Source organism: Ascidia mentula, chromosome 9 (genome assembly GCF_947561715.1).
Source record: "Ascidia mentula chromosome 9, kaAscMent1.1, whole genome shotgun sequence".
Lineage (NCBI taxonomy): Eukaryota > Metazoa > Chordata > Ascidiacea > Phlebobranchia > Ascidiidae > Ascidia > Ascidia mentula.
Window position 1 is genome coordinate 3,652,271 of NC_138574.1, and position 27,682 is coordinate 3,679,952.

Consider the following 27,682-nt stretch of genomic DNA (forward strand, 5'->3'; position numbering starts at 1 on the left):
GTTATAAGTGACCGCACTTCAGCGATGGGAAGTTGTTGTGTCAGTCTGAGTATTTTCAAGTGATCGACAACGCTGCAACAAGCCTTGCTAACAACTGTTCACGCCCCATCGTCGCCCATAGTGACTCGAAAATGTTGCCTATATATTGGTATTGTGCGCTGTGTTATAGTTGCAGAAACCAACACGGAATGCGTGGAGCATGCTGCAATCTCATGTAATTTACTTTGATTTAAAATGCAACTGCTGTCATTGTACATTATGTGTTGCTAAAAGTTGCTCCTGTCTCGTCACAATTTTATCACAAAAACGGCTTACTACAACTAACGTGCAGTTTTCCTGTAGGCTAACTTTCTACTTGGCTGGGTCGTTTGTTGAGTCTATTTGTCAACATCTGCGTGGCTAACAGTTCTCTGCTTTTGATAAACTCGCTGTAAACTCGCTGAACTTCTAAGCGAAGACCGACTCGACATGAGACCATGCAGGTTCAGAACGCAATAATAATAAGCATGCAGTCATTCCCTGCCACCAAAGTGACAGATCGGGGATCTGTTGAACATATCTGGTAGCTAACACCGAACCCGACAGCTAGAACCGCACAATGATAAAGTCAGGGCTTAAGGGAAAAGCCAGCGTCCGTCATTTCAATTCTCCGTCATTACCCACGCTTACGTTGAAAAATTGGCGCCTGTGTTACGGAATACATGGTCGTATGCGTTTTACAATATACCCGGCACAAAGCAAGTGTCTTGTTGTGCATCAAATTAAGGGTTACGCAGATGCACTTGTTTGAACCCAAATCAATAGCTCAGAAGGCGACTGTATGAAATTTACCAGGAATGCGAACCAGTGACTCGTTATATACGTGCGAATTGGGTTCGCTCATGAAGCAATTTCAACTAATGAAGTTGAAACGACTGTGGAGGTAGGTATCATGCATTGTAAAGGTTTATAACACGCACATATTCAAAACCTGGCAACGTAGAACTGTAAACAAGTTGAGGATATTAAGTGTACTAACAAACAGCCTATATCTGTGGGATAGGCTACAACGTAAATAGAAATGGTATTTTGAATGGAAAATCGGTCAAAACAACTTTAAAAGCCTTTGATGAGATACGACAAACACAACACAAGAACAGTTCACCCCAAGTAACTCTGGCGGTTTGAAACAACAACAACGGAGTTGAATCATTCGATAGTGTTTGAACCAAGACCGGGAACGCTTTCTAGAAACATATTATGTATCGTGTAATTGCCAAAAGAGGCCCTTCACGTATGTATATATATACATAACTATTCTATTTCCATCTACCCCTTGTCACGTATAAAAATATAACGGAATACAGGTGTGTATTGTAAACAAAGCTATTGTAATCAGTCAATGTCGGTCTTAAGACGATTTCGTAACAACATGACTGGATACTTAAATTTACTTGCGAACTGAAACACGATACAATTCCTTTTGAAAATCTTGGGTTTTGTTTACTACCTCATTGTGATGTCACAATCGATGAGTTGGCGCACTTTTTCAATTAAAAAAAAACGCTTTAGCGTGGCAACACATTAAAAACCTTTACACAGACTAAAATATTTCTGCAATTCGCAACGTACATAGCCTGTAAGTGGAATAACTCCTTGCTCGCAACTTTAATGACTGAAACAACACTTCACTTGACACACGTATACTTTTAAGTAAATCACGACTATTCATATCTTAGTATATCATCATGCTGCAACATTTGCAATGCGCTGCGGCATTTTGCACCAAATGTAACATATTTCACGAAACCTATCATGCACCTCGTTGCTCAGCAACCAACGCAGCCAAACGCAGTCAACCTACAAAAAGTGGCTCTTGTGTACCGAGCTTGACCCGCGAAAACTGTTTTGGACGAAGCTCCCAAAAGCGAAACGTTACGTCATGATATGCGTTTCAATGGGAGGTTTACAGGTTGGTTTGGGGAGGGGTTGATAGATTGAACGTAGGGCGGGCGCCTCCTTAAAATGAGCTTCAATGGGGCTTGTGTAAATTCCACTTGGCCGCAGAATCACCTGGGCTATCCGGGACCTTCAGCGCCAGACACACCCCGGGTTACTAATGGAGGATTTTGGAAAGTCAACCGTAATGGAAAGCACTTTGTCGAGACTTTCCGAAGCTTGGGAAGTTTTCCGTTTGACAAATTTGCGAAGGTCAGTGTAGTCTATAGCTACACAGGGAACGAGTTTTCAAAAATATCACAGAAAGGTTTGGATCCTGTTTCTTATTTTGTTTGCATGGAAACAAGTTTTGTGAAATCGACAGAAAAATTATAAAGCATAAATAAAACAACAAACTTGACTGCGCCAAAGCAATAAGCCTTATTGTGCGTGCGAGTATTTCTATCGGTATAGTGGGGTATACGTTGTGACTGCAACACATCTCCAATAACTTGTCAACAAACTCCATAATACAGGCCGTAGCATCAAAAGATCAGCCCCAATGCGAAGAGTTCAACCTACAGCCAACATAAGGCCAGGCTGGGCTTGAAGTAATGAATGGTTGTAGGACTGTATGTCATACGGAGATGATTGATGGCACTTCAGTCACGAGAGGAAGTCGATAGGTTCATAACCCCGTATGTTCGCATTTGTAATGGTCAACACAGAGGTGAGAGCAAAATGAATTCGGTTTATTTTTGAACGAAATTAATGATGCGGTATGGGTCGACAGTATAGTAGATTGGCGTGTTTGCGATTCACAGAAGATACACCACTGGCATTAATCTTCGGTTTTCAATGACAGGCCGAATTCATTTGTCACAGCACTTGCGCTCATGTTTGTGAAATTGGGGTTTCGGTTCTACAGGAACACGTTCACAGAACAAGCAAAAAGAGATCACTAGGCTATCAAAGAGGTGACGTTATACAGCCCCTCTACCAACAAACACAAATGCATGCACAACAAAAACAGTTTGAAACTGAAATAAACGACATAACGTGGTCTACACCAGTACTTTTCAACTTTCGGCTTATGGTTATTTGTTTTTAAGGGCACCGAAACATTTATTGTGTAATATATGGATTTCTTCTGGTGCGTTTTTTCAATACTAAATATTCTTTCTTTTTCATATATTGTTTTCATTACATTTTCAGCTCAGTTTCACAAAATGAACGGTCTGTCAAAGAGTTGTTTTGAAACTTTTTCGGTCCGCAAATGTAATATGGTTAAGAACCACTGGTGAACACGGCCACAATATCTACAAACATGTTATAAATAGGCAATTATTCGTACCTTTTTCGATAGACGTTTGCCTCATAACCTGAGCGAGTTCAAATCCATGGGAAAGCCTCCGCGAAACGGAATCAAAGCTGCTTCTCGTACGGGAAGGGGGGCGTGGCGGGACGAGCGCGGTGCTGATTGGACTGTGCAAAGATAATTGAGCGTTATTACGTAACAAGCAAACAAGACACTGAAACGGTGCAGTTGTTTTTTTCTGTTTTAACAACACAGGCAATGTAGATTTACTTTTTTTTTTATATAAATGTAAGAATTCAACTGGTTTTAAACCACAAATAGGGCAGCTGTTTTATGCAAAATTATCACCCAAAAAGCGAGTGCCAAACAAGACACAAACACAAATAAAATACGTCTGTTGCAGTAGCTAGATTTCCAAAATTTAAAAAGAAAAAAAATTGGTGGGTGAAAAAGAAGGGACCACACACGTTAGAGGTTACCGGAAATTAACGACCACAAATTCACTCGTTAACCTGCACTTCGTAGTGTTTGAAGTGATCGTTAGTGTGGGTATATTGGCCCAGGTGCTTTCGAATCCTAATGTGTACTTAGATCGTAAACTATATTTTACTTGCCCATATCGTTTCGTATTGTAGGAAATCTACCCAACGGTGCTTTCAATCAGTTAACTAGTTCTAAATATATATTGGTTTAGTATTTTTGTGCCATACCGCGACCCAGTATGTTTGCCTTGAGACTTTCTGGATAATTGTCATAAAAATGCATGTTTTGCAATACTGCATTCCCATTGAGCAAACAAGTTTTATATGAACTTCACTTGGTTAATTATCATATTATTTTAGGTTTTAATGAAAATGTTTTGTATAGGAAGCAGAGCGAGGCGAAATCAATATTTCAAAAAAAGTAAGACAATAACCGGCCAATTGTCTTAGAAAATAAAATTTATTCGATTAAAGCTGTTACTCAAGAAATCAAACACAACTCAAGAACTATGGGTTTTTCTGGAAACAAAGAGTTTCTTCATACATACAATGTTTAGAACATACTTGCAACCTACTTTCAAGTTTTTCCGCAAAAACCAGCTGTGTGTTGATAGTTACCCAAACAAATCAACGAGGGTCAGAAAACAGGAAAAACTGGTCACGCCACTCACCTCGACATTTCCTCTGTAGTCAACTTCACTCCTGGGTCAATCCTCCGCTCCAACTCGACGGAAAAAGATCTTCTACGTCTCAATACTTCAGACTTGGGAGGAGAGGCTGCCGGTTCCGCTGTAGATTAAGAAATTTGGGAAAACGTTTCATAAATTCTAATAGATAGAACAAATTTAATTCGCACAAGCTTTTCTTTATAGATTATTGTATGGATTTTTGCAGCTGGAATTATGCGAAGCACTTTAATCAAAATGCAATTTAAAGTTTATATTTTCATGGACAATAACTTTTTTTAATTTTTGCTTTTCCGTTTATGAATGTATATTTAAACCCAATAAAGCGATACAGCGTTTCGTTACAAAAACAGCCCTGAAGTAACGAAGTCTATCATAACTACGCCAAATTACGGTATCGTAACATACCAAAAGTTCGATAACTACAGCTTCTACCTGGTATATCTGCCACGCTGCTTAGTTGAGCGATGTAACGGTCAAGCTCGTCCAGTTGGCTCTGTAGATCCGGAGCAACATCCGGCTTTGCGTCCTGTGCGGCGGGGCGTGTCTCCTGGGGCGGCGGTGACGTCACGCTCGGCAATGGACTGATTGGGGATGTCACGCTAGACAGCGGACTGCTTCGCGATGATCTGTGAAGGCAAATGCGTGCATGATATGTGTTAATGGTTAAACTGATCATTTTACACGTTGTGCAATCTACCATCGGCCATACGGGTTTACCCAGTAATAAAAAAGAAACTGTTTTAAATACATGGTGTTCTTGCAAGCATTACGTCGTATTGCAAGTCCTTTACCTGATGAAAAATTTAACTGATACTTCGCACCAATAATTAAGAGTAATTTGATAATGCGGACATTTGCATATTCTAACATTGTGTTTGTGTTACTACTCGGAGATTGTCCGTTATTAAAACAAGCTGACAGGTAGTCAGGTACATAGCATCAGCGTGAAGTTAAATAAGCAACCATTATGTCAAGATCATGGACTGTTTCAACAAACAGAACGACTTGGGATATGAATAATTTAGTCATTGTGGGTTTAAAATAAAGTATTCAGAAAATATTACGCAGGAGCAAGAATCAACAGAGCATCATTTTTTTCTGTATTCATAATTTGACTGCGTAGAATATTTAGTTGGAATTGTGGTTGTAACCTCATGTTTTCCGAATACTTGTTCGTACGCATAATTTAACCTTCAATTGAATAGCGCGTTTCAACACGAACATCCTTTCCACGTAATCTAACGACTATGTCGGTTGCATTTTACACTAAAATCGGTCAACGTTATACAGGAAAAGTATTTAAACGCATAGCTGAGTTCTCCTGTTAATTTACAGTAGAAACCGATCTTCTGGACAAAAATTAAACCCTGACGACCAAACACCTCTCCTATTAACTATCACTGTATTATCAAGGCCTGATAACTTACGTAAGTCTCTTCTTTTGCTGTTGCAGTTGACTCGCCAGGGGGATTTCCCTCGGTGGAAGACCAGACTCCTTGCGGAGGAGCTTCTGTTTATTCTCGAACTCCACCTGGAATTTATCCTGCTCCTCGCGTTCCATCTTCCTCTTCTCCTCCTGCTCCAGGAAGTCGCGCTCCCTTCTCTTGTACAACAACTTCTCTTGCTCCATCTGTCTCCTTATTATGTCATCTTCCGCGAGCCTCCTGCGGCGGACTTCTTCTTTGTGCTTGTCCTCCTGCATCTTCATCTGTTGCTGCTGAGTCGGGATGTGCTGAGGTTGATGCATCGGATGAGCGTAGGCGGGAGTGAAGACTACTGCTCTCTTGGCAACGCGAGCATCCGGGACGTTAAAACCGGGTGAGGTCTCGTGGAAGTGTGGGTGGTGTTCTGGGGGCATCGCGGTTGTTGCCATGTCGACCGACTGCGGTTCCTGCTAAAGAGGCAACAAAGTTAACAACTCGCTGTATCAGTGAATTCTGTTTCTCACTTAAAAGCATCGCGAAAAGAACAATGACCTTAAAAAATTTAACAGTATCCAAATTAAACGATTAAGCTGGAGATTGGATATTGCTCAGTTTAAATTTTAAGCAGTTTTGTAAACCAGAAATACACTTGCTGGTAGTATGAACTTACCTATATACTTTGCAGCTAAACTAACAAAACTCTATTCAATATACAATACTCTACCCTGCAACGAAAAAATATTGTTGACAAGGCTACCAAAACTTTTCTTCGAATACTACATAAAAAACGCATTCAACTGTATTCAGAGAAAAAACATTTCGCGTTCGGTGTGCACAGCTTACCCTTTGAAACTTTTCGCAATTTGGGGTTAACTGAATTGAACCCAAGGGGTGCTATAGTCAGACAAAGCGCTCACTGAAGCAGAAACTAAAAATCAGTACCGCATTCTTTAGGTCGCTGGTACGAAATTGTATCCCATGTGAATCAGGCTCAACTAAGAGAGCTGCAGTTGAGACCTGTGAAAGTCCCAAGATGCCGGGCTTTATGGATACCTGTTCATTACACTAGCACCTTTACTGTTGCATAACCCTTTATTATCCTATAACCCTGAAGAAACAGGCCAACTCTGACTTTCGCATGTTGCTACATTTTACTTTCTGGCAGTATCAACAACCAAAGGGTTTTCGCCTATTGTGGCCGAAAACTTGAACACAACACCCAAATGCAACATACAACACATTGAGAACACTAATTTGGTAACAATGCAAACCCCGAACGTAGTCTGGTCAAACCTAGAGCGACTGCACACTCTGATAACTTCAAACAACTACTATGCGGGGCACGTAATCCTCAGCACATATAGATGCCGGAACTTTAAGCCGTAACGTTCGCACTTTCAAAGCTGACAGAAAAACTTCAGTGGGTTATAATCTCATTACAAGGCGCTGGCTTTAATGGTGCGCTTTCTGAACGATTTGTCAACGTTAAACTGTCACCTACTCGACGAGGTTGCCACGGCAACAACTTGCAGTCATCAGTTATTGGTCGACAGGTTTATGGTGGCGGCCTATCGAATCTGGCGCCTTTACGAATTTAAAGAATTAATTGACTGTTGCAATAGCTTGATAGTTGCCTCTGCCCTAATAATTGCGAGTTAGATTTGCATTTATTCGTGGTGTTGTTAGGTTCCGTATCTCGTCAAGGGTTTACGTTATACACACAGTTTCAACCAACTCTCAAATTACTAGTTCATGCTCAAATGGTTACGTAGAAAATCAGCGCAATACACGTGAACCAGAAAAAAAGACGCCCCTAGATTTCTACTGCCGACAAACGATCTGTTCGCGCAACCACGCTCCGTTCGGAGCTTAAACGAAGTATGTAATGGAAGACGTAGCACGGAAAAGACGTTTAACTTCTTATCCGATAAAGATCAAGTTCCTGTCAGCGCCGCTGGCTTTATATTTTTGATATAAATTATTTACGTCTAACTACTATGGGGATGGGACATACTGCAATGAGATGACATTTTAAACATGTTTCAGCAACGCATACTTGAGCGTGTTAAGACAACACAGCCTGCAAAGTCCGCTTTCATTAAATTTGTAACATTTTGAACTTTTCATTATTGAGCACTAAAAATTGATGTGTTTTTTTACTAATTTGTGTTTCCTGTGTATGTCCTATGACAATGACAAGGCTATCTATTAGCACGATAAAAGTTGATGTTTCAGCAGAGTCTGTAAGTTAGACAAGGAAACACACATGGAGTTGTTGCAGGTATTAAGGCAGCAGTCAATGCCTATATGGGCATGGATTTGCAAAACATTAGCACAGCCTTAAAATGTCGAATTTTGTGAGTCAACAGCACTTGCATCCATTTACGTGGGAACGAAGCCCTGTATCCTCATCACCACAAACCGCCGAGATTGGAACCACGGGCCTTGGTAATGCCATAAATAGGGAAGAAATAAGGCAATTGCGGCCGCAACAACACTGGCGAACACTAAAGACTGCATTCCAACCCATATTAGGCTGGCTCGCACGAAACTTCGTCCACGGGACAGTCCCTATTGTGCAACAAGCAATTACTGGCGTGGGAGCGTCTGGACATTGTGTCTCGAACACTAATAAGGAACACAAAACGAAACGAAAGTTTTGCAAAGAACTCTGCGTCTGTGATTTTGTGCATTGAGTCCCATAAACTGTTAAGCATCATACGGCTATTAATTGATTGAACAGAGTTTTAATGACCCAGTAAGCCTTAACTGGTATATAAATACAGCTTGATAGGGGCGATCAATTTATAAAACTGGCAGCACGTCGTCAAGATCATTATGCGATGGTCGTTTACAAAACGAAACCGTTCGCACGCTTTAATAGGTCTCTAAAGCGGTTTTATTTATGTCATAATATAGATTATGTCGTATTGCAAAAGAGGGGCAGTAAAATTATTAATACCTGATTTGTTAACGTCGTAGCCAGGTATTACAAGGCAAAAATAAGAACACTACAAATAGTAAGATTAAAAACATTGCAAGATAACTCCTTCAAACAACTCAGTTCATCTATATAACATCGTACACAACAATTCCAGCAAAACGTATTGATAAGCGTGATTCAAACGTTTACGGTAAGTAGAAGATCGTTCTTAACTGGGCGTTTTCAATCACTCTGAGACACCCCAGCCTTATCTTATCTTATCTGTCTGACGCCATTCAAGTAATATGCGACACCAGGGATTGGCCAAACCCTGGACGTGTACCTTTTGGTACTCTGAACATACGAAACTCTTGGCGACACGTCCACAAATGGATTCCCATTGTAATAGATGTAATTTCTCTTGAGTTTCAACAGTGAAGTTTGACACAATATTGCAGTCTATACTCGTCTGTGAAGTCAAATCTTTTCTGGAAATAATTGCAAAACAATCGACTGATTCGCATCAAGCGCCAAAATGTTTGCGAGGTTCAAGGTAAGCTCGCACCTCTATTTAATGCCCTCCTACCTAAAGATAACGCTCCTGAGCAAACTAATCAAAAGCAAATTTTAGGTCAATGTACGAAAGAGGGTACTCAAAGAATCTCCACTTCAAACAATCCCACCGACTTCTCGAAAGCTGACATGTTTTAAGTCAACCCGGTGCAAAACCAAACTCTCCAAAGTGTCACTTGCTTCCTGTAAACGTCCTAACGATCTACGGAAACGATGCAGCCGCTCCCTAAGACAAATATGCTTCCGGCCCCACGTCTATCTCAACACTAAATCGAGCAGTTTGACGCATACAGCTTATCTACAACTCGCCTCGTTACGGTGGTAACCTAAGCTGCGAATGTGGGTCGGGCTTTATCGTTGCAGCGACGGCGTCTCTGAGTTATTACTGCCTGTCTGGCAGTGTGGAGCAGTCCAGATAACAACCAGCTAGCGCGTCGCTGTTTTGTGACGTCACAAAGCATCAAAAGGGAGGGCTCTGACCGGTTTCAAAATGACAAAAACAAGTCGTTAGTTTCCAAATCAAGCGGCGTGTCGGTATGTTGTCGATGTCAAAGCCTTGTTAGTTTTTAGGAAACGACGGTAATGTCGTGTTTCCTGTATTGGCATTGCGACCCACGGATTGACGATTTGACACGGGTGCTGTGTTCTTGAGAAAGTATTCGCGGTGCATTGGAACGGATGGAATGGTGTTTTGGAACACAGCGCGTTGTGTGTTTACGTCTTCGTAAGCACAACACATCATGACGTATTCGGTTATTGAGAAATAATGTCGGATTTCCATATGTTGCGGTTTTAGAAACAATCAGATAATTTACGCACATCGATTGTTTCAATAACAAAATACGTTTACGCCGAATTTTTGGAATTTGGCGGAATAGACGTTGTAACGTTTTGGTACGTGTGGTATTGTCAGTTGTGCGTATTTTTACCAATATTGCAGAAGCAAATTTTATTTAGGAACACAAATCACGGATTTACTCATAATTCTGAGAATAAAAAGATATAATGATGGAGCTACACCAACCGCGTCATTCAAACTGATAATGGCATTAGTTCTTGCCGAAACGTAACAATGTTAATAACAATATGGGTCAGTCTTTTTATTCTTCAATTTTGTTGTTTTTATTTTCTCGAAACATGCCTTTTATGGTATGCTTGTAAATGTTTAATTTATTTTGAACTTGTTTAAAAACGAAAGCATTACTTCCAGCGTTTACATAAAGCCATTACACCGAAGACGACGCATCCGAAAGATAACGATATTATTTCTTGACCACCACCACAACCACGTCGAAGTTTATGACCATGGAAACAACCACCTTTTAACTAAGCCCCCGGTATCGTAGCTTTGGTGATGCTGTAAACAGATTGGTAACAAGGGACGCCATTGTTGCTGTTGACGTCACGCTTCCACATCAACAAACAACCTCGTCTCTCTACATCAAAGCTTGGTTGAGAGACGAGACAAGAGTGCCAAGATGTAACGCAGCTGGGCGAGGCTGGTTGTTCGTTGAACCAGATTGACATGCAGTGATTTATGGCCTCTCACAGGCGCCTACTTGTTTAGTCTATGCGCCAACTTCAATTGATTGAGCGTGACAAGACCCGTGGTTGCATCTGTTGCACCAGGGACACAGTGGTCGTGATTTATTACTTAGGGGAAAGTTTATTCGAAGCTCTTCGCTGTTTGGGATTTCGTTTCAAGCTGTTTTAAGGTGCAGCTAATAAAAGCGGCTCCATGGTAGAACGGTCCGTTTTTTATAGTTTAACGCACAATTAGGTTTGATGAATTTAAGATAAGTTTTATATATTAAAAATTCAACGTTTGCAGATGGGAATCGAAAATAACCTCTTGGATTATGCTGCGTTAAAACCCTATTAACGTCATCCGACCAATATACTGACTTTTTCACTTCAAATATTTAAACTAATTTCGTTCTATAATGAAATGTCTAATGCGTCTTGAAAACACACACGTCGCACCAAAATTAACTTTCATTGGGCATTTTTTAAACATGATACCCCATGTGTTAGATACGGAATACTTCTTGGTCAGCACATTAAGCTGGGGGCAACACGTTGGACATTTGAACAACGCTTTACGGTCCATAGTCCTCCCTTGGCAGTGAGCGATTATGTAATGGTTAAGGTCGCAACTTTGCTTACGTGTCATAACTATGTGGTCGGTGGGAAAGGCCAATACAGGAAGAGAGATGCATATCCTTATTGGGTAGTAATTGAGCATTGTATTACGTAGCCTTGGATGCGATCGTGCGAACAACTCCAATAGTTGAGATCAAAGCAACGCCAAATATCGCATCTTCGCTTATTAAGAGTTAACAGGAAAGAAAGCAACAGAAGGTGATTTATATTACAACCGTTGCGTTCAGCAATCAAAATTACCCAATACTGTAGGTGTGAATACAACACAAATCACATCCAGCGCAATGGCATATTTTCGAACAGATGAGAGGATCAACAGCGCCACCGCACGACTTGCAATAATCAGGCTTTCATTCGGTGTTCGTCAGCTAATGCATTTTCCCTGCTTGACTGACGTTCAAACACGTAAGAAGGGCTTTCAAATTTCACGCTTCTTTGAGGTTAATTCTGGGTTGCCACGATGGACACCGAATGACGTCATAATCGCACGTTTTGGCGCGTAAATAACAGGGAAATTCAGATTCGACCGGTTGGACGGTGGCTAAAATTTAAAATTTAGATTCTAGTGTTTGTGAAGCGATTGCAGCTACATAACAAACACCAACAAAACATTAAATAATCTAATGTAAATTTTCGCTGCAATGATTAACAATCAACAATTGTAAAGATGCAGTAAGAGTTTTTTTGCGTTGCAAGATTTTCTTAACAACCAATTCATTCGCGCCCGCAAACCACCAAGTACGCGGTTAAGAGCAGAAATAGTTTTTAACCACTCAAACCCAACTCTTCACTACAGCAGAAGTCGAACGTGCAACACAGCACGCGACCTGCCCACGTCAGTTAGCAAATATTAAATAGCTCGATTGCTTTGCTGCGAGCGCCCAGGGAAAATCAGTAACTAACGGCACGCTTTGGGAATGAAAATAGACGCCGGAAAAACAAGGGAATTCATTGATTTTTGCGGTGGTTTTCAAATCGATGGGGGATAAAGTAATGAACGTGAGCTGAGTTCAAGCACCGTTGGGAGTGACTTCAAAATGCCATAAACGTTCCGTATCACTGGTAGGTAGTGAGAAAATGGAAATTAACGAGGGTTTGAAATGGCACTAACGGAGGTTTGTTAATAGGTAACAGGCCTATAACATGAGGAGAATATATATGCACTGTTAGCAATGGGAATAGAGTGCCTTTTCTTCTTAAGTTCAATCGGACATACACAGAAAAAGTTAAACCAATATACCCGACGAAGCTTCGAAACACTGGTTAAAAGCCACATCTACATTTTAACTACAACGCGAAAATACAAATGAGTGTTCCCGCACTTGCTACACAATAACAACATTAGGACATTGGGATGTTTTAGGCAATCATACATGGATTGGGCCACAAAGAGGACAGAACCAACTATTACACAGGGAGGCATCAGCGGACAATTTGAAACCACCACGTCACCGCAATGTTGACACTAACGTGTAAATAATTCAACACAAAATGACAGCAATGCCGTTATCAAAACTGCAAATAGGGATATTATGCGTAATCCACCTGCTGTTGTACAGCCTTAAGGACTTGCAACTAAACCAAGCTGTATCCATTAGGCGTAATAGCGTGTAGACCACGTAACTGGGTAATAATTGCGTAGCAACACGACAAAAGGTTATGCCGAAGGAGCTCTAATATGTTTACGCACACAACCAACGCATGAATAAGCGTTATGGAATTTCCTGTCGTAGAAAACATGTTGCATCATAGAAACGGAAACCGTAAATAAGCCATGAAAAAGTTTGGTTTTGGTTGGAAAATCGATTTAGTTTTGCGCAAATGTTCCAATACTTGGAATTCCCTTCAAAATCAATAGTCTCCGAATTTTCCAAATTGGTAGCAAATAAATAAAATTCTGAAAACAAATGAAAGGCTTATCGGATGAGACAACAGCAGCGGTTGACAGCACGGTTAAAATCACAAATCGATCAAACAGCAGAATCCGTTTCGTACGGGTCTCGGGTCACTGAAAGCGGATATTTGAAGCCCAAGGTCAAATGGTCGGACGGGTATGTTGGCTTTCCTGTTGGATATTCGTAATCCGTCTGGTTTAAATGGTCGATGAAGGGCCAACAGGAGCATTTTCACTGATTGGACACCGTATTTTAGTGAGGAGATTAGCGTGAGAGCTAAGGTTGCATTAAATGGCGTGCGGACGAATTGCCCCGTAACTCGACCCGGAATATACGATGACATAATCGTTTTTACCTTTTCACCAAAGCTTGTTTATTTAACTTTTAGTAGCTTTTAAGACGATGTTTAGTGCGTGTATATTTAAGTTTTTAATTCTTTTTTTTTCGCACAAAACAACGAAAGGTGAACCCCACAAGTTTGACCATGTAATTGCAATGGCATTCGGACCACAGTTCACCGCAACTACAAAATCTCGGTTTTATGGCCTTTTGCCACAAACCCGGATGCGACATCAGGAATACAGTGAATGCGACTTTTTGAGCGTTGTGCCTGTCATTTTAAACACCACTGAGGCATGTTTGAATAAGGGTCATTATGTGGAGAGCGATACAGTGGCTCATAAATCACCGCAGCGGTTTAGTTGTTTGGAATGCAAGCGGGTAATTCATCAACCTGAGTCGTATAGGTTCAAGCACGCAAGATTTGGTCGACGAGGTTTTAACTTTGATAAGTTTGGGAGCCGGCATAGTTTCACGACAGTAAAATCTCAATGCAAACACGTTTGAACTGTTGCGATACATAACTGAAGCGAGTGTGTTGAAGGATGAAAAAAACATCGATTACAACGTGGTTTATTGTTTGTTTTCTCCGATTCATGCATGGGAAACGAAGGGTAAATTCAATTACTTTACCGCCAATACTTCAATATTTCAACAGCAACCACTTATCCTTCACCGAAAGTGTTTCCTGTTGTAGACACGATCTAAAATTGCACACAACCCCACAAGCAAGCAGAACGGGGTAAAAACGAAAGCAGAGATAACAGCTCAGAGCCCGGCAACACGCGAAAAACCGTTCGATCGTGGTTACCTATGTTGGGTTGGCCATATATCGTTCCAGGGTATAAACACGTTGCTTCCGTTGAGGAAATCCCACGAACAACAGAGGGTTGCTCTGTTTAAAGAATGGCATTCGCATTGCTGATCGTGTGAACATAGGTGGAAAGCGTGTTGTTTGAGGTTACTGCTGGCTATACTTAGAACAACATACAGCTGAGGGTGCTTATGTGCGGCTAAATGCGTATAAATTAAAGACGGCTGGAATTTTTGGTCATGAACTTTTAAAGACCTTTATGATGTAATGTTAGGGTTACGTCGCTATGTGAAATATGTGCCGAGGAATCTGACTCATCTTGTCGTTTTTACAATTAATGGGAAGGCTATGAAGTATTAAAAGCCAAATATGACTGGAATTGAATTGGCATAAAATGGACCGGCATCGGATATCACACATAACTAAATTTGCGCCCTCACTGAAAGACAAGAAACACAAAATGAAATCCGCTTACCATTCGTGTATAAATATTAACACCACACCGCTACAGGCTAAAATTGGAAATGTAGTAACAACAGTCAAGAAGTAAAAATATCTCACGCATTTTGGAAAACAATCAATCTCTCTATGTGTGATGACGTGTGTTATCTCTCTCTCTCTGAGGCTAATCCCCTGCTCTCAGTTCCCGCAGTGGGTTCAGAGTTACACAGTGAGGTATGCCTTACATCAACATATCTGTACACCGAGCTGTTCAACCCTGTCAGCACCCACATAAGTGGTTTGCATTATTTCAACGACAACAACTAGCTTTACAGCAGGTTTAACGGGGTTCAGAATGTGGCTGTTCCTCACCAGCATTCCTATTGTCTAATGTGAAATTTCTGTAGACTTGCTCATTAATTTTGCGACACTAATTTACTGATAAATCTGCTGACAGCAATCAGAGGCTGGTCACAACTTTAATTCTCTAAATATTGTTTCCATGTCTTTTAGCGCTGGGTAAAAACTGTGCAAGCGTGAATAGATTGCTCAGATTCATTGCAGATTACTTTGCACACATTCAAAATTTTAAGATTATTTGCGGGCAGAGGGTGGCAGTCTACTAGAGGAGGTAATACATCAACGATCGCTATCTCTATCCACACAAGAGAAACCTAACACCTCGGGTTATAAGGCTCGGTTGCAATTTGTCATCAACCTCCAATCGCGAGGTCGTGTTTAAAGAGAAGCGGAAAGCATTCAAGACGCGAGTTGACAGATTTTACGTCAGTGCTTAGAAAGCGACAGGCAATATGGAAGTTGCCACCTTACAAGGAACAACAAAAACTATATCCCTAAATGCCCTCAGTGATTCATTCTTAGGAATCTGACGTATTCATTCGAGGATTTTCTGCATCATTTCGAATATGTCAATGCGCATCGTCGTCTAAGCCAGCGATGACGCTATGACCTCATCACCCATGGATTTGAAAAACTAAACATAAACACCTCGACATCGGTAATGTTTACGAATGTACACAGCAGGTGTTTTCAAACAGGCCGGCAACCAAAAACAATGCGGTGCCGTAATAACAAACTTACGAAAACAAAAGTCCTGCAATATTGGGCAAACTGAATGGATGATATTGAATTCCCACGAGGATTTCAATCGACGTTTCTATTACAAATTGGAACACGGCAATTAGTTGTGCGATTCAAGCGAAGTCCACTGATGAACGGACAAGGCTAATTGCGGTTCGCAATTGTCGTGTAACTCGGCGGTTAATTTGAACTTTTCATTCAAGCGCTGCCAATAGCCGGACCGGCCGATACCACTATTGTTTCCTGTGTGGCCAGTATGAGATATTTAAAGAATTCGTGCCAATAGGAAGTGGCGTCTTGTCTCAGAAAAACGTGACCGAAATTTCACGGGTTCACGTAACATTTTATGTAAAAGTTATACACAGATAGTGGATAAATAATAAGCAAGAAAACAACGTCCAGTGTGGTATTTTGTATTACTTGACAAAAAAGTAACATGCACAACTAGGCAAAAAAATTAACACATATAAAGCCAACTTTGCAAAAATACCACAAACAACTCGCTAAAAACAACACTTTCTACTCAGCGTCCTGCTTAAACACTCGAAGCTTCCTTCAAGATCATTCTTAACTCCGGAAATTCGAAGAGTTTAGTGGCAGAAAGTTAATTAAGCAAACAGCGGGTATAACCAGCCTGATTGATCTCCTAATAAGATAACTCCGTAGGATTCGCTTATAAGTGATTGATTTGCTGACCTAAGCCCGCAGAGACCGCTGTATGTATTGTAACGCTAGCAATACATCAATTATCGGCGCTTGAACGCATCTGCTGACGAGCGACGGGCGGTCAAGCTTGTTACGAATGCAATTTCTGACCAATATTGCGCCCATTGCGGAGCCTTGGAGACTGTAATTTCCATTCAGTTTATTAGAAATTAGAAACGATTTTCACTCAATACCTCACAAAGACTCAAAAAATTAGGATGTACACTTTTCTTTTTATCAGTAAAATCCTCAATCTTTTTCGCAACAGCAACAATTGCGACCACTGCAAATGTGTTTGCAGTTCTAACCGCGTCCGAATGTTTCGGACTTGTCAAAGGAAACACTTACAAACACCGTTGCCTGGCAATCACCCAAGGGCAAGTAAGTTACAACAAAACGCAACAGAGGTCAAGCCAATTTTTCGCCCATCAATAATGCAACTGTTCTGTAAGTTTAGGCGAAATTGTCAAAATCGGCTCCAATACGATAGATCGCATCAACGTCACATAATGTTACAAGTGAGGGAGGTGTTTAGCTCGGCGCTTGTAAATGCATCTGTGCATCGTTCGTTGCAATCGTAGTACCAGGGCTTTCGAAGGAATTCGTGGCGTGTTTTTATAATATATATATTTATATATATAGGTAGGTTTTGTACAGAGAGAAAAATATGTATATATTTGTTAACTTTGGTCGAAGTTCACGCGGAATATACAACGAAGGTAGACGCTTATTCTAAATTCAAGTAAACCAAGAAATTGTACAAAATGTACTTGTCATCAATAGTTATCACACTTACTGGTTGTGCTTTGGTAAGCTGCGGTATGGTGAAATCAAGTTCCTGCACCGATCTTAACAGTTCATCTATATCCTGTCGCTCTTTGGCGCTCATTCCACCGGAACCAAACACTTCCTGCGGTTTTGATTGGTTGGAAAGGGGTGTCACGTGAGTTGGTGGGCGGCGAGGTAAAGTGCTGCTCACCACGTGCTTCGGTGCAGCTTCTGTTTAAACAAGTTGCATTACAAGTTAAAACAAGTCTGGTAAAACAAGCTGCATTACAAGTTAAAACAGGTTCAAACAGGTCTGTTCAAACAAACTACATTACAAGTTTGTCAAAACAAGTTCAAACAGGCACGATAAAACAAGTTGCAAAATAGGAAAGTGACTTGCGGATTTATTAATTTCTGGTCTAAACAGATTGGCCTATACAACTGTGGCTAAACTCAGTTTTTAGCACATTTTTCTGGAATGGCTCAGGAATTAAACACTAAAGTCAGGTAACAAACTTATTCACCTGCATTTGTATTCATGCAAAAGGTTTATGTTGTTGGTTTTGCCTTGAAAACGTACGAGGCGGCGTCATTACCTTTTGCACTCATTTTTGTATGTAACGTAGAAAACATTCAAGCTTGGATAAAGTAGATTTAACAACATTTGTTCACTCACCGACAACTATAGGTGTTGTGGGTGTAAAGCTGTGACGTTTTGCGGCGTCTTTCTTCTTTTTCATTTTAATCTGAAAATTTAGTTGTGACAGTGTTTAGTATCAAGGAAAATACTCTTCCATATTTGCTCAAAATACAACACAAATAAACAAAGACTTTAAAAACAAACTTATTCCAAAGTACATTAGTTTCAAATGAACTTTTTAACCTAAATAAAAAATGGATTCTTTTATCCCAGAAAATGTCAAAATAACTCACTCGTTTCTCCTCCAGCCAAAGTAACTTTTTCCTCGTGTTTTCAATCTCCTCCTGCATCTGGCGCTCCTCTTCCTCCAGAGCATCTTCATCCTCAGCCGGATCCGTTATGGGAGCTTGAGGAGTTGGAGGAGGAGTTGGAGCAACCTCCGTCACGGTTGGAGGCTCGGGATTGGAAGAACTAGTGGCAAGTTTCTGAAACAATACACGAAATTACTGACATTAGAGTCACAACAAAAATTTGATGAAACAAGAATTGTTAATATAATCAGAAATCTGTTTATGGAAATTTCTGTCTATATTTATCCGACTTTTATTGAGCTTTAATTTTCAGGATTAATCTATCGGTTTATATCGGTCGCCAATAGAAGTCTGAACAACGTTAATGTTAATCTATCCAACAACATTAGGCAAAATTAAGTAAAAACATGCAAAAAATACACCAACAAAACAACCAACGAACGTTTTTCTGTTATCAGCTGCGTAATGTTTGTGGAATGAAACAATGCACAACGAAAACGGGCTGCTTTAACTAAGTCCCAGTAGCAAACTTTCCTGCACGTTTTGATTCGCGGATAAGAAAGAACACGTGTCAAATTTGTAACCCAAATCATCCGCACTACAGGTGGATTAACCAAAACGTGACGGACTGATGTTTCGGTTTGGAACGCGCACAATGTCGTCATTGTCCGCAGCAGGCGATGCATTCAATTCCGGTGTCGCGATCAAAGAAACCGCGTAGATGAAACTGACGACGAGTTCGACTGTAGTTTGTAACAAAGAAACAAAGTAGGGACTCACCTGGCTTTCGATTCCCGCGTAGACATTCTTGACCGTAATAATCTTGATTTCAGCTTCTTTCGGCGCGGGAATATATTCCACGACCTGTTCCGGGCACTGAGTCGCCGACGTTTCGTTGAAATAGTTCTCGGTGCCAACGCACTCACTTCTTTGCTCCACAACCTGCGAAACCTCGCGTACGCGCACTAACAAACCATCGTGCGTTACGTCACTATGTGACGACGTCACTCGCGTCGACGCTACGGTACTCCTGTCCAAAGTGGGACTCGGTCGGACGTCCGACGATGTAGATATCACAGTCGCGCTGCCCTCTATTCCACTATCCACGTCACTATTGGACAACGTGATCTGGTGGTTCGCAGTGACTGCGCTACCAACAGAATGACCCGAGTCAAGACTGTTCTTGTGGCCAGGTCGTTGTGGTTGCTCGGTTTGGAGGTCGTCGATGGTTGAATATCCCCCGCTTTCCATCAGGGTGGCGTTGTTGCTATTGTTAACGTCCGTTTGCGATGTGACTAACACGGCTTTACGGGCCGGAATCGACGTCAATACTACGTCACGCACAGGCAGAGCGTACTCGGGTCCCTTTTCTTCGAATCGAACGTCGGTTTCCATTGCGGGGTAGTCTGGCTGCTGCGGGCTAAACGTAGGGCCCATGTCTGTTACCTCCGCAAACCCAGAACCATGTTTCACGTTGAAGGCGGGGGCCTGGTTGATGGAATGAGCGGCTGAGTCTTCCAGACATTCATTCACCAAAGCCATCACGTTATCCACGTCCACCTGGGTGAGATGGTTCTCTGGAGAAGGAAGCAGGTGTTCCATGTCTTCTTCTTCTTCTTCCTCTTGCTGGTCTTGGGAGTCCGTTACCGTGTTAGAATCCTCTGTCAGTTCCTTGAACTTTTCGTCCCCCACAGTCAGGACTTCAGTGTATTCTTGGGTTTTTACATGGGAAGGTTGGTTACTGGGCGGAGGTCTGCAAGTTGCAAATGTCAACGTAAATGTGAGACGGGTTGTAAGTTCGGAATCGATTTTGTCACACTCGCTAATTATAGTTCGGGAAAATGTCAGACATGAGGAACGAAGTGTTCACAACTGACACACTCCCACAGACTTGCAGTACGTGACAAAATGCGCAATAAACGTAAACAATGTTGTACATTGTAAAGCAGTGTATAAATTAATATGGAAGAGATATATACTTATTTTATATGAACAAATTTGATGTTGTACGTGTGAAAAGATGAAGTTAAATCTATCAGAAACTCACGTTGGCTTTATGGTCAACAAAGAGTTGGTAACAGATATTTTTAAACAGCTTTTAAATAAAAATATGCATATATTTCGCCAATTTGCTGTAAATCTGGTAAAAGATATGTTAATGACTTTTTGCTGGTGATAAAGTGAGGAGATTCTGAAATCTTAAGCCTTTATCTGTTGAACACGAGTGATATCAAAAATAAATTTACGCACAGTTGAATAAGTTGTGTATCGGTTAACATATGTACCGACCCACGAAAGTTTCTTGTAAGCTACAATTACGTTAATAGTACAACGTATCTACGATAGGACTAAGCCTAACGAACTTGAATGGCCTCCAGGGTTATTTAAGTAATTGTTTATGAGCGTCGTACACACACAAGCGGTTTCTACAGCAAGCAACAGCTCTGGTCCGGATTACAAGCGTTACAACCCACGTAAGCGCCATTACGATTACAAATCCTGTCGGCGGTAGGAATTCCAGTGATTCCGATCTATATTCGGTTCTCGCCTTGCGTCATGCAAAAATGTGACAATAGTTTGCTTTCAAACGCTACGATACTCGTTGCACAGCGATGGAAACTCTGGTGCAATTTAAAGACAATTCTATGTTTTTGAGTGACAGAACAAATAAAAGCAATTTTCTTCCCAGCGGCCCATCCAATCTATCAACAGCATTCGCTCGCGGAAAGTCAAAAGCAGCGCAACTATTTGTACGATCGTGTTGTGCGTCAGTGGCTCAACCACAAGAAATATCTTCAAGAAATAACAACTTGCATTCACAACAAATTCTGGGTAAGACTACCAAGTATTCGCTTTCCTCACAACCACAGATACAGCCACTAAATGCACAATACTGAATGGTAAATAGTGTCTGTGAATCACTGAACAGCGTAAGACATATCATAGTTCATCAATCAACTTGAGCTTCGACTTCCCGCCAACACAACAATTTGACCTATGCGATTCTCGTGACTCATTCAAGCCTAGACTCAGGCATTGGAAGCAGAAACCATGCTTAATCTATTCTCTGTAACCCACTCATAAACTGGCTTTGAACTGACTTTAGGTAGCTTATCGTTGCAGATAGCACATGTCTCAGAAAGCAGCAGTATAGTTGAAACGGGTACGTACATAAAGTTTGAGTTAACGTGTGAATAACTTGTGAGGTTAGCCCTTTGTTGACAATCTCTTAGTTAATGGTTAACACCGTAACCGCACAAGCACGTGTTGAGGGCTGTGCAAGGCCAGTGGCTGTTTAACAACCACCTATACAAACGAGCAATACAACGCAATGCGCTTCAAACGACCCCGCATAGCAAAAAAACCTCGGCCACTTTCAACTTCTGCTTTTACTATTTGCTTAAGAAACCACAGTCGTAAACGGAAAGCCCAAATTGTATTTTTGTTCTTTTCCCCGTTGTACTACTTGTTTACCGAAACCAGTAAAAATCTGCTTGCTTTGTGTCCAATAACTGGCTGCCTTTAAACTGAAATACTGCTGCAAATGCTTTGAACCGGTGGCGCGAATGTCTGCAGTTGCACGCGGGTCCATTAGGGAGACAATTCCATCCCTTTCCCCCCTTTCTCTCTGATCCACCAGCGAGAAGATAACAAACCTCGACGAAAACTCACAAACCCTGGACGGGCACGCGACGGCTTGGAGCGATCGATAACATGCAGAAAAACAAATGCTCCATCAGATTAGCCCAGCGTATGGCGTTTTTTGTGTGTTTTGAAACCTAAGCGTAAACCTAAGGATTTCAAACAAACAAGATAATTTTGTCTCCTTGTGCGGAGGTAAATTATGCGTACTGCCCAGTGGGTGTTTTGTAGACCAAGAAAAATGAGCCAATAAATTGGGCAATTTAAAATGTAATCGGCATTTTACGTTAATATATACATGAAATGAAGGTTCTTTCCTACACCTGCCTTTTAAAACTTTTTTTTTAATCTTGTACCAATGGCAACTGGCCAGACACTATTCCCTGCTATTCCAAGCAATCCGTCTCTTTCTGCAGAACTTCGCCATCTGAGGAAACTACTTTCATACAAAGAACGAACTTGCCGCTGACGTTGACTCGTTCCTAACTCCTCGCAATACAAAATACAATTACGACTGGGGCAAGTGTTTTGCTCAGGAAACGCACGAACGAACCTGCAAATACTGGGCTGTCGGTATCCAAAACAACGCCACGCACCCGTTCCTTTCATGGACCGACGACTCGGGCTCTTGTAACAAAGTGACACGCGCGCTTAAACATGCCCACGCTCTGGCTAGAGCATCCGGCTAACTTCTGATCAGCGAAGTGGTTATTACCGGCACCTAGCAAAGTGCCCTTGTCCGCTGAGCCTTACAAACCGCGCTGGTACCAGGTGGTGATTTGGTGGCTAATTGGTGCATGTTGCTGGTGTAGTTTTTGGGTGGTTAACAGGGAGCGGCTAGTACGGTGGCCTTCGGGTTCGCCTAACGTTAAACATTTGGTAAATCGTGGGCAGTTATTAAAAAGCCAACACTACTTGCTGTATGTTTTTTTTATTGTATCAAAGCCTTTTGTATCAGTTTTGGGTAAGAGCGCCCACGCGCGGGTAGGTTTTTGTTATGATATGCAAATGATATCATACCGTGTCATCGAATTGTGGATTTCCTATGAGTCATTGGTTTGGTTAGGAAAGGTAAAGCTTCCCTTATTCCCTGTTTCTACCCGATCTTGGTAAAAAAGTAAAAGCAACCGACTGTACGAAATTCGCAATAATTTGAAAGAAACTGATATGGCAGTTTGATAAATACAGAATAACAAGATAGAACACGACTTACGTCACTTGTAATTCCGAGTCTTCACAAATTGCATCTTTACCACTGACCGAATCCACTACATCTTGAGTTATATCCGTAGGCAAATCCACCACAACGCCATCTACCGTTTCCACGACAACCTGATCGTCATCAGAAACCTCTTCGCGATCTTGCATCACTTCTGCAGTTACGGTAACCGAGGTTATGGTGACGTCACGCAGAAGGTCAACACTTCTAGAATCAGGTGACGTCACAGGGGGGAACAAGGGCTCTGTTGGATCAGAGAGGACCTGGTCCAAGGCGTCCGGGTTGGTCATCAATTCTTCTTTTACTTCGTCTGAAATATAATTGTAGGAATGTACGTGAACAGTGAAGGGAATATAGAAATAAGCAATGTGGAGCCAATAATATGAATGCCCGTTTGGTCAGCAAAAACGTCTTATAGTCACACCAGCTGCACTGATGAGACCTTTTCGGTCGAAACAGTGGCCATCTGTCTGCAGCTTATACACAAGTAATATAGAATTGTTTATAAAAAGCGTAGATCTCCTACTGACAACTTGGGTTGGTTTTGGGATAAGAGCACTGAAATTCTTACAAAAAGTGATTCCTAGGACTGGCCTACATTACTGCTAAATCCAACCAAGATATTGTTTTCCAGTAAAGGTAATGTTCGTATCATGTGCTTGGACCACGTCGCAGTAGATACGGAGAGAATGACGTCATACAGTTACTTAAGCCTGAATGACAGGTTGCGAAAGAACCCCGGACCCGCGAAAGATTCATCAAATAAACAATTATCATACCACTCGCCCATGCGGTACATAACACCACCCCTGCCAACCCCCAAAAAGAATTCCCTTAAATCCGAACCAAGGAACCCTTGAGGTGAGTGGAATTATGATCGGAATTTACAACTAAGTTCCCAACAGTTAAACCCTCAGTCAACATTGTAGGTGGTCTGTACCTAGCAGAGTTATGTTAATATGCGCCTTCATCCTGCAGCCTTAAGGAATTACCCCTGTATAAAAGCCGGCATTGTTAAACGGCATGGACGACGGTTACTTTAGCTGCAAGCCTTTTGTACGATGCACTTGAAACCAGTGAAACGCAAAAATTTGATTCTGGAGGTATCCTATACTTGTGGAGTGGCATGTAATTGGCAAAATGCAACACCCGCTTATAAAAGCATTTAGTGGTTAGACTGTTGCCATACACAATTATATGGGAAGAAATTGCCGTTTTCTGGTCACGTTTACGCTGATATTGATCAAATAAAATACATGCCACAGAAAAGTGTGACAAGAAAGTTGCCTACCACGGCACAGAAGGTAATGTTTTCCATATTTTACTCCATTATTTAACACGAACTTCTGTACCAGTTTGCTGAAAGCTCTAACAAATACTACAAACATATTAGACCAAGGGTCGACAACCACTGGTATAATACTTGCCATATGCGGGATTGCGTTGCATCAGATAGCAAGTCCCTTAATGTCCAGGGATTTGTTTCAATTTAACCATTAGTGTTAAGTGTGGGGAAGGGAGCGACGCAGGTGCGACTAAAAGGTCAATATTAATTTTTAGTTTCAGATTGAAGTGAGCTGGTTTTATTAAACACTCTGAAAAATCGATTTCGCCTGCACGGGCATCCTCTGTTTCTATTCATATATATGTTGGCATGTGAGTCATTGACATTATTTGTAACGACACGCGTTGTTCTAAAGGTTGCCGACCCATGTATCAGAATAAGTAACATATTAGAGGTTTGTATTACAGCAAATCTCCACGCCATTTAATTTAAAGCTGAATGCCAAACTTTGCTGGATACCTTGGTTACGAACAGGAGTACTTGTTTTTCGAGAGCCGAACGGACCGCGGTCTAACCCGCCGTTATGTTTTAAAAATATTACGTTTTTTAACGTAAACGGTGTTTACCTTTAATGCTGGAACCGGAAAAGCTTTTTCGTTCCATTTCTGGTTGCATTGGAAGAGTCGCCGTAGCACTGAGCTCATCCGCTGAATGGTAATCCCTGCTGCATAAGAAACAATCTGTAGTAAATACTGAATACACGTATACTGCCCTTTAAAAAGACTTATAAATATATGAAATAATTGGCACTTCAATTTTTGTCCTAAACTGATATTTTTGTTGCGATTGAATGTGTTTAAGTGGAACCACTTGACTTGTATGGGCCTACGGCAAAACACAAGCATGTATTTAGTCTGTTGTTTTGGCTGTAAAAGATGACGGTGAGCTCTGGTAGCTACGTACGGTTTCATAGCACAAAAACAGGTCTTAACCAAGTAGAAGGGCAACTTTTTTGTTTTTTGTGTATTTAAAAAATTCGACAGTGAAAGTTAAAAGGTTGAATTGTTGTTGTCGAAAAGCTTCAGCTTGCTGTTTCGAATCGACGCTTAACTATAGCCGTACAATTAGTGCAAAAAAAAAAAAAAAAAAACTGGTTCACCGATCACTTTCATGTGCCACAGCACCATGGGTGTGAATTAAAGGTCATATTTACCTGGAGAGTCTGGTTCGTTCATGGTTGCCGTCAGTTTCATCAGTTCCGACCCTACGGTTCTTCTTTACTTGTGTGTAAAGACTGCCATCTAGCGGCCCAGGTGAACGAGGAACATCTGTAATAAACAAAACATGAAATTTAATCTACACCTTACGATTATTTGAAATTGTATATTGCGACATACTGTGTGAATGCCAACATGGGAGGTGCTACGTCCCAAGAGCTAACGTGTTTTGATACTTTTTATATAACTGTAGAAGACGTTTCTTTTATATTTGTGTGAACGAATATGGATATTTTATATTGAAATCTTTACCACACAGGAAGCAAATGGAAAAAAGAGACTAAAACCACAAGAAATCAATCCCAACGTAGATCTAAGTTTCCTCGGGGATATCAAATAAAGTAGGACTGACTGGTTGTCAGAAGCAATCTAAAACCCGATCCAGGATTCTGTTGTGTGGGACCATGACCTGGAAGTCTACGAGGCCTAAACGCCTCGTGAGGTCAACTGGCTTAATCAAGTTGAAAAGCAAATTTGCTCCTTTGACTCGTTTACGATCGAGCGTTGGGTCGCCTCGCAAGTCACGATGCTTTCGTCTAGACAACTCCATCGATTAGATTTCAGGTTCAACGTCATGTGCATTATGCATTAAAAGCCCGACGCTACCCTTTATATGTTGGCGTTGTTTTCACAACTTTTACTCATCAGATGCATTTAACTGTTATTCTGACGTCATTGTTGCGAAACTAAAAATGTTAAATCCAATTTGGTTCACTTATTGTCTAATGTTGGCTGCATATGTGGATTATAATTTACTTTCAGACTGCAGTAAGTCTGATAACAAACTTGGAATTTTTTTTTATGAACCGCCATTTCGCCTATCATACGGCGAGGCTTCAGGGTTATATATGGTTTGTCTAATTTTTATTGGGCTGGTCGATTTGTACACTATTATACTTCTGCATAGTTCACTGCTATATAGTCGGTTTCAAACATCATGTAGAGTTAAGGTGTTGACATCGAAGCACAGCCGCAAAAACGTGTCGGACTGCGTAGATCACGGTTGTAGCACAAAATACGTAACTGATTTATCAATTCGAGTTCAACAAGAAACAGTCTTGTTGTTGTTGCGATTATCCTAGCAGCAGCTTTCCGGGTGTGCGTTTTAAATCATTTTGTCTTTTTGTAGAAATGTTTAGAGAATTTTGTCGTTTGAAAAAGTCTAATTTTGTATCACAGATCTTCAGACATTGCATGATTTCGCCGCGTCACGTCCAAAAACCTCACAACCACAAAAAAGTATTTTAAAGTAGGCTTGAAGAGCTGTAGATCCTCGGGCGAATAAGAGAAGCATCCATCGGTCTTTCCCATAATCCATCAAGACAAGCAAGCATCACTTGTCCTTTACAACACGCCATTCACGATTTCAACCACTCATTTAAAACAACCGAGTTTTGGACGCATCTCCTCACGGATGATTTTTGTTGTTGGAAGTAAAATCTCTCACCTGAATCGCTGAGCGACGATTTGTCCATCGCCAATCCTCGGTATTGAGCGGCAAGCATCAAAAACAACTTTTATTATACATACATGCTAAAAGTCACCAAGCGTTTCTATTTACTGCAAACAACACGTAGGAAATTAACGTGCCCTACTGAACAACTTATATGGTTTTATCAATGTCCATCCCATTTAACTTCTTATAAGCTTATATCTTGTTTCTGTTTAAGTTAATTATAAAAACAATAAGATTTCTTTTGATTCTACAGATAACAAAATGAAATCATAACCATAAAGATTTCTGCCATAACTCGCA

The 27,682-nt window shown here is 41.1% G+C and overlaps 1 protein-coding gene across 4 annotated transcripts in view; it reads right to left on the minus strand.

The window, feature by feature from the left end:
- Positions 1-27,682, minus strand: part of LOC145913031 (uncharacterized) — a 58,646-nt gene that overhangs the window by 24,812 nt on the left and 6,152 nt on the right. The window contains exons 1-12 of one of the 4 annotated variants that reach the window (XM_083000545.1): positions 27,374-27,488; positions 25,863-25,977; positions 25,276-25,373; positions 23,359-23,674; positions 19,284-20,256; positions 18,486-18,677; positions 18,229-18,298; positions 17,581-17,783; positions 5,834-6,300; positions 4,839-5,032; positions 4,389-4,506; positions 3,272-3,402 (exon numbers count right to left, since the gene is read on the minus strand). In XM_083000545.1, coding sequence (XP_082856671.1) covers positions 3,272-3,402; positions 4,389-4,506; positions 4,839-5,032; positions 5,834-6,300; positions 17,581-17,783; positions 18,229-18,298; positions 18,486-18,677; positions 19,284-20,256; positions 23,359-23,674; positions 25,276-25,373; positions 25,863-25,977; positions 27,374-27,431 — 2,935 coding nt within the window. In that variant the 5' untranslated portion in view covers positions 27,432-27,488. Of the gene's footprint in view, positions 1-3,271; positions 3,403-4,388; positions 4,507-4,838; positions 5,033-5,833; positions 6,301-17,580; positions 17,784-18,228; positions 18,299-18,485; positions 18,678-19,283; positions 20,257-23,358; positions 23,675-25,275; positions 25,374-25,862; positions 25,978-27,373; positions 27,489-27,682 lie in introns of those variants that run through there. The other 3 variants (XM_083000543.1, XM_083000544.1, XM_083000542.1) reach the window with 3 other exon arrangements.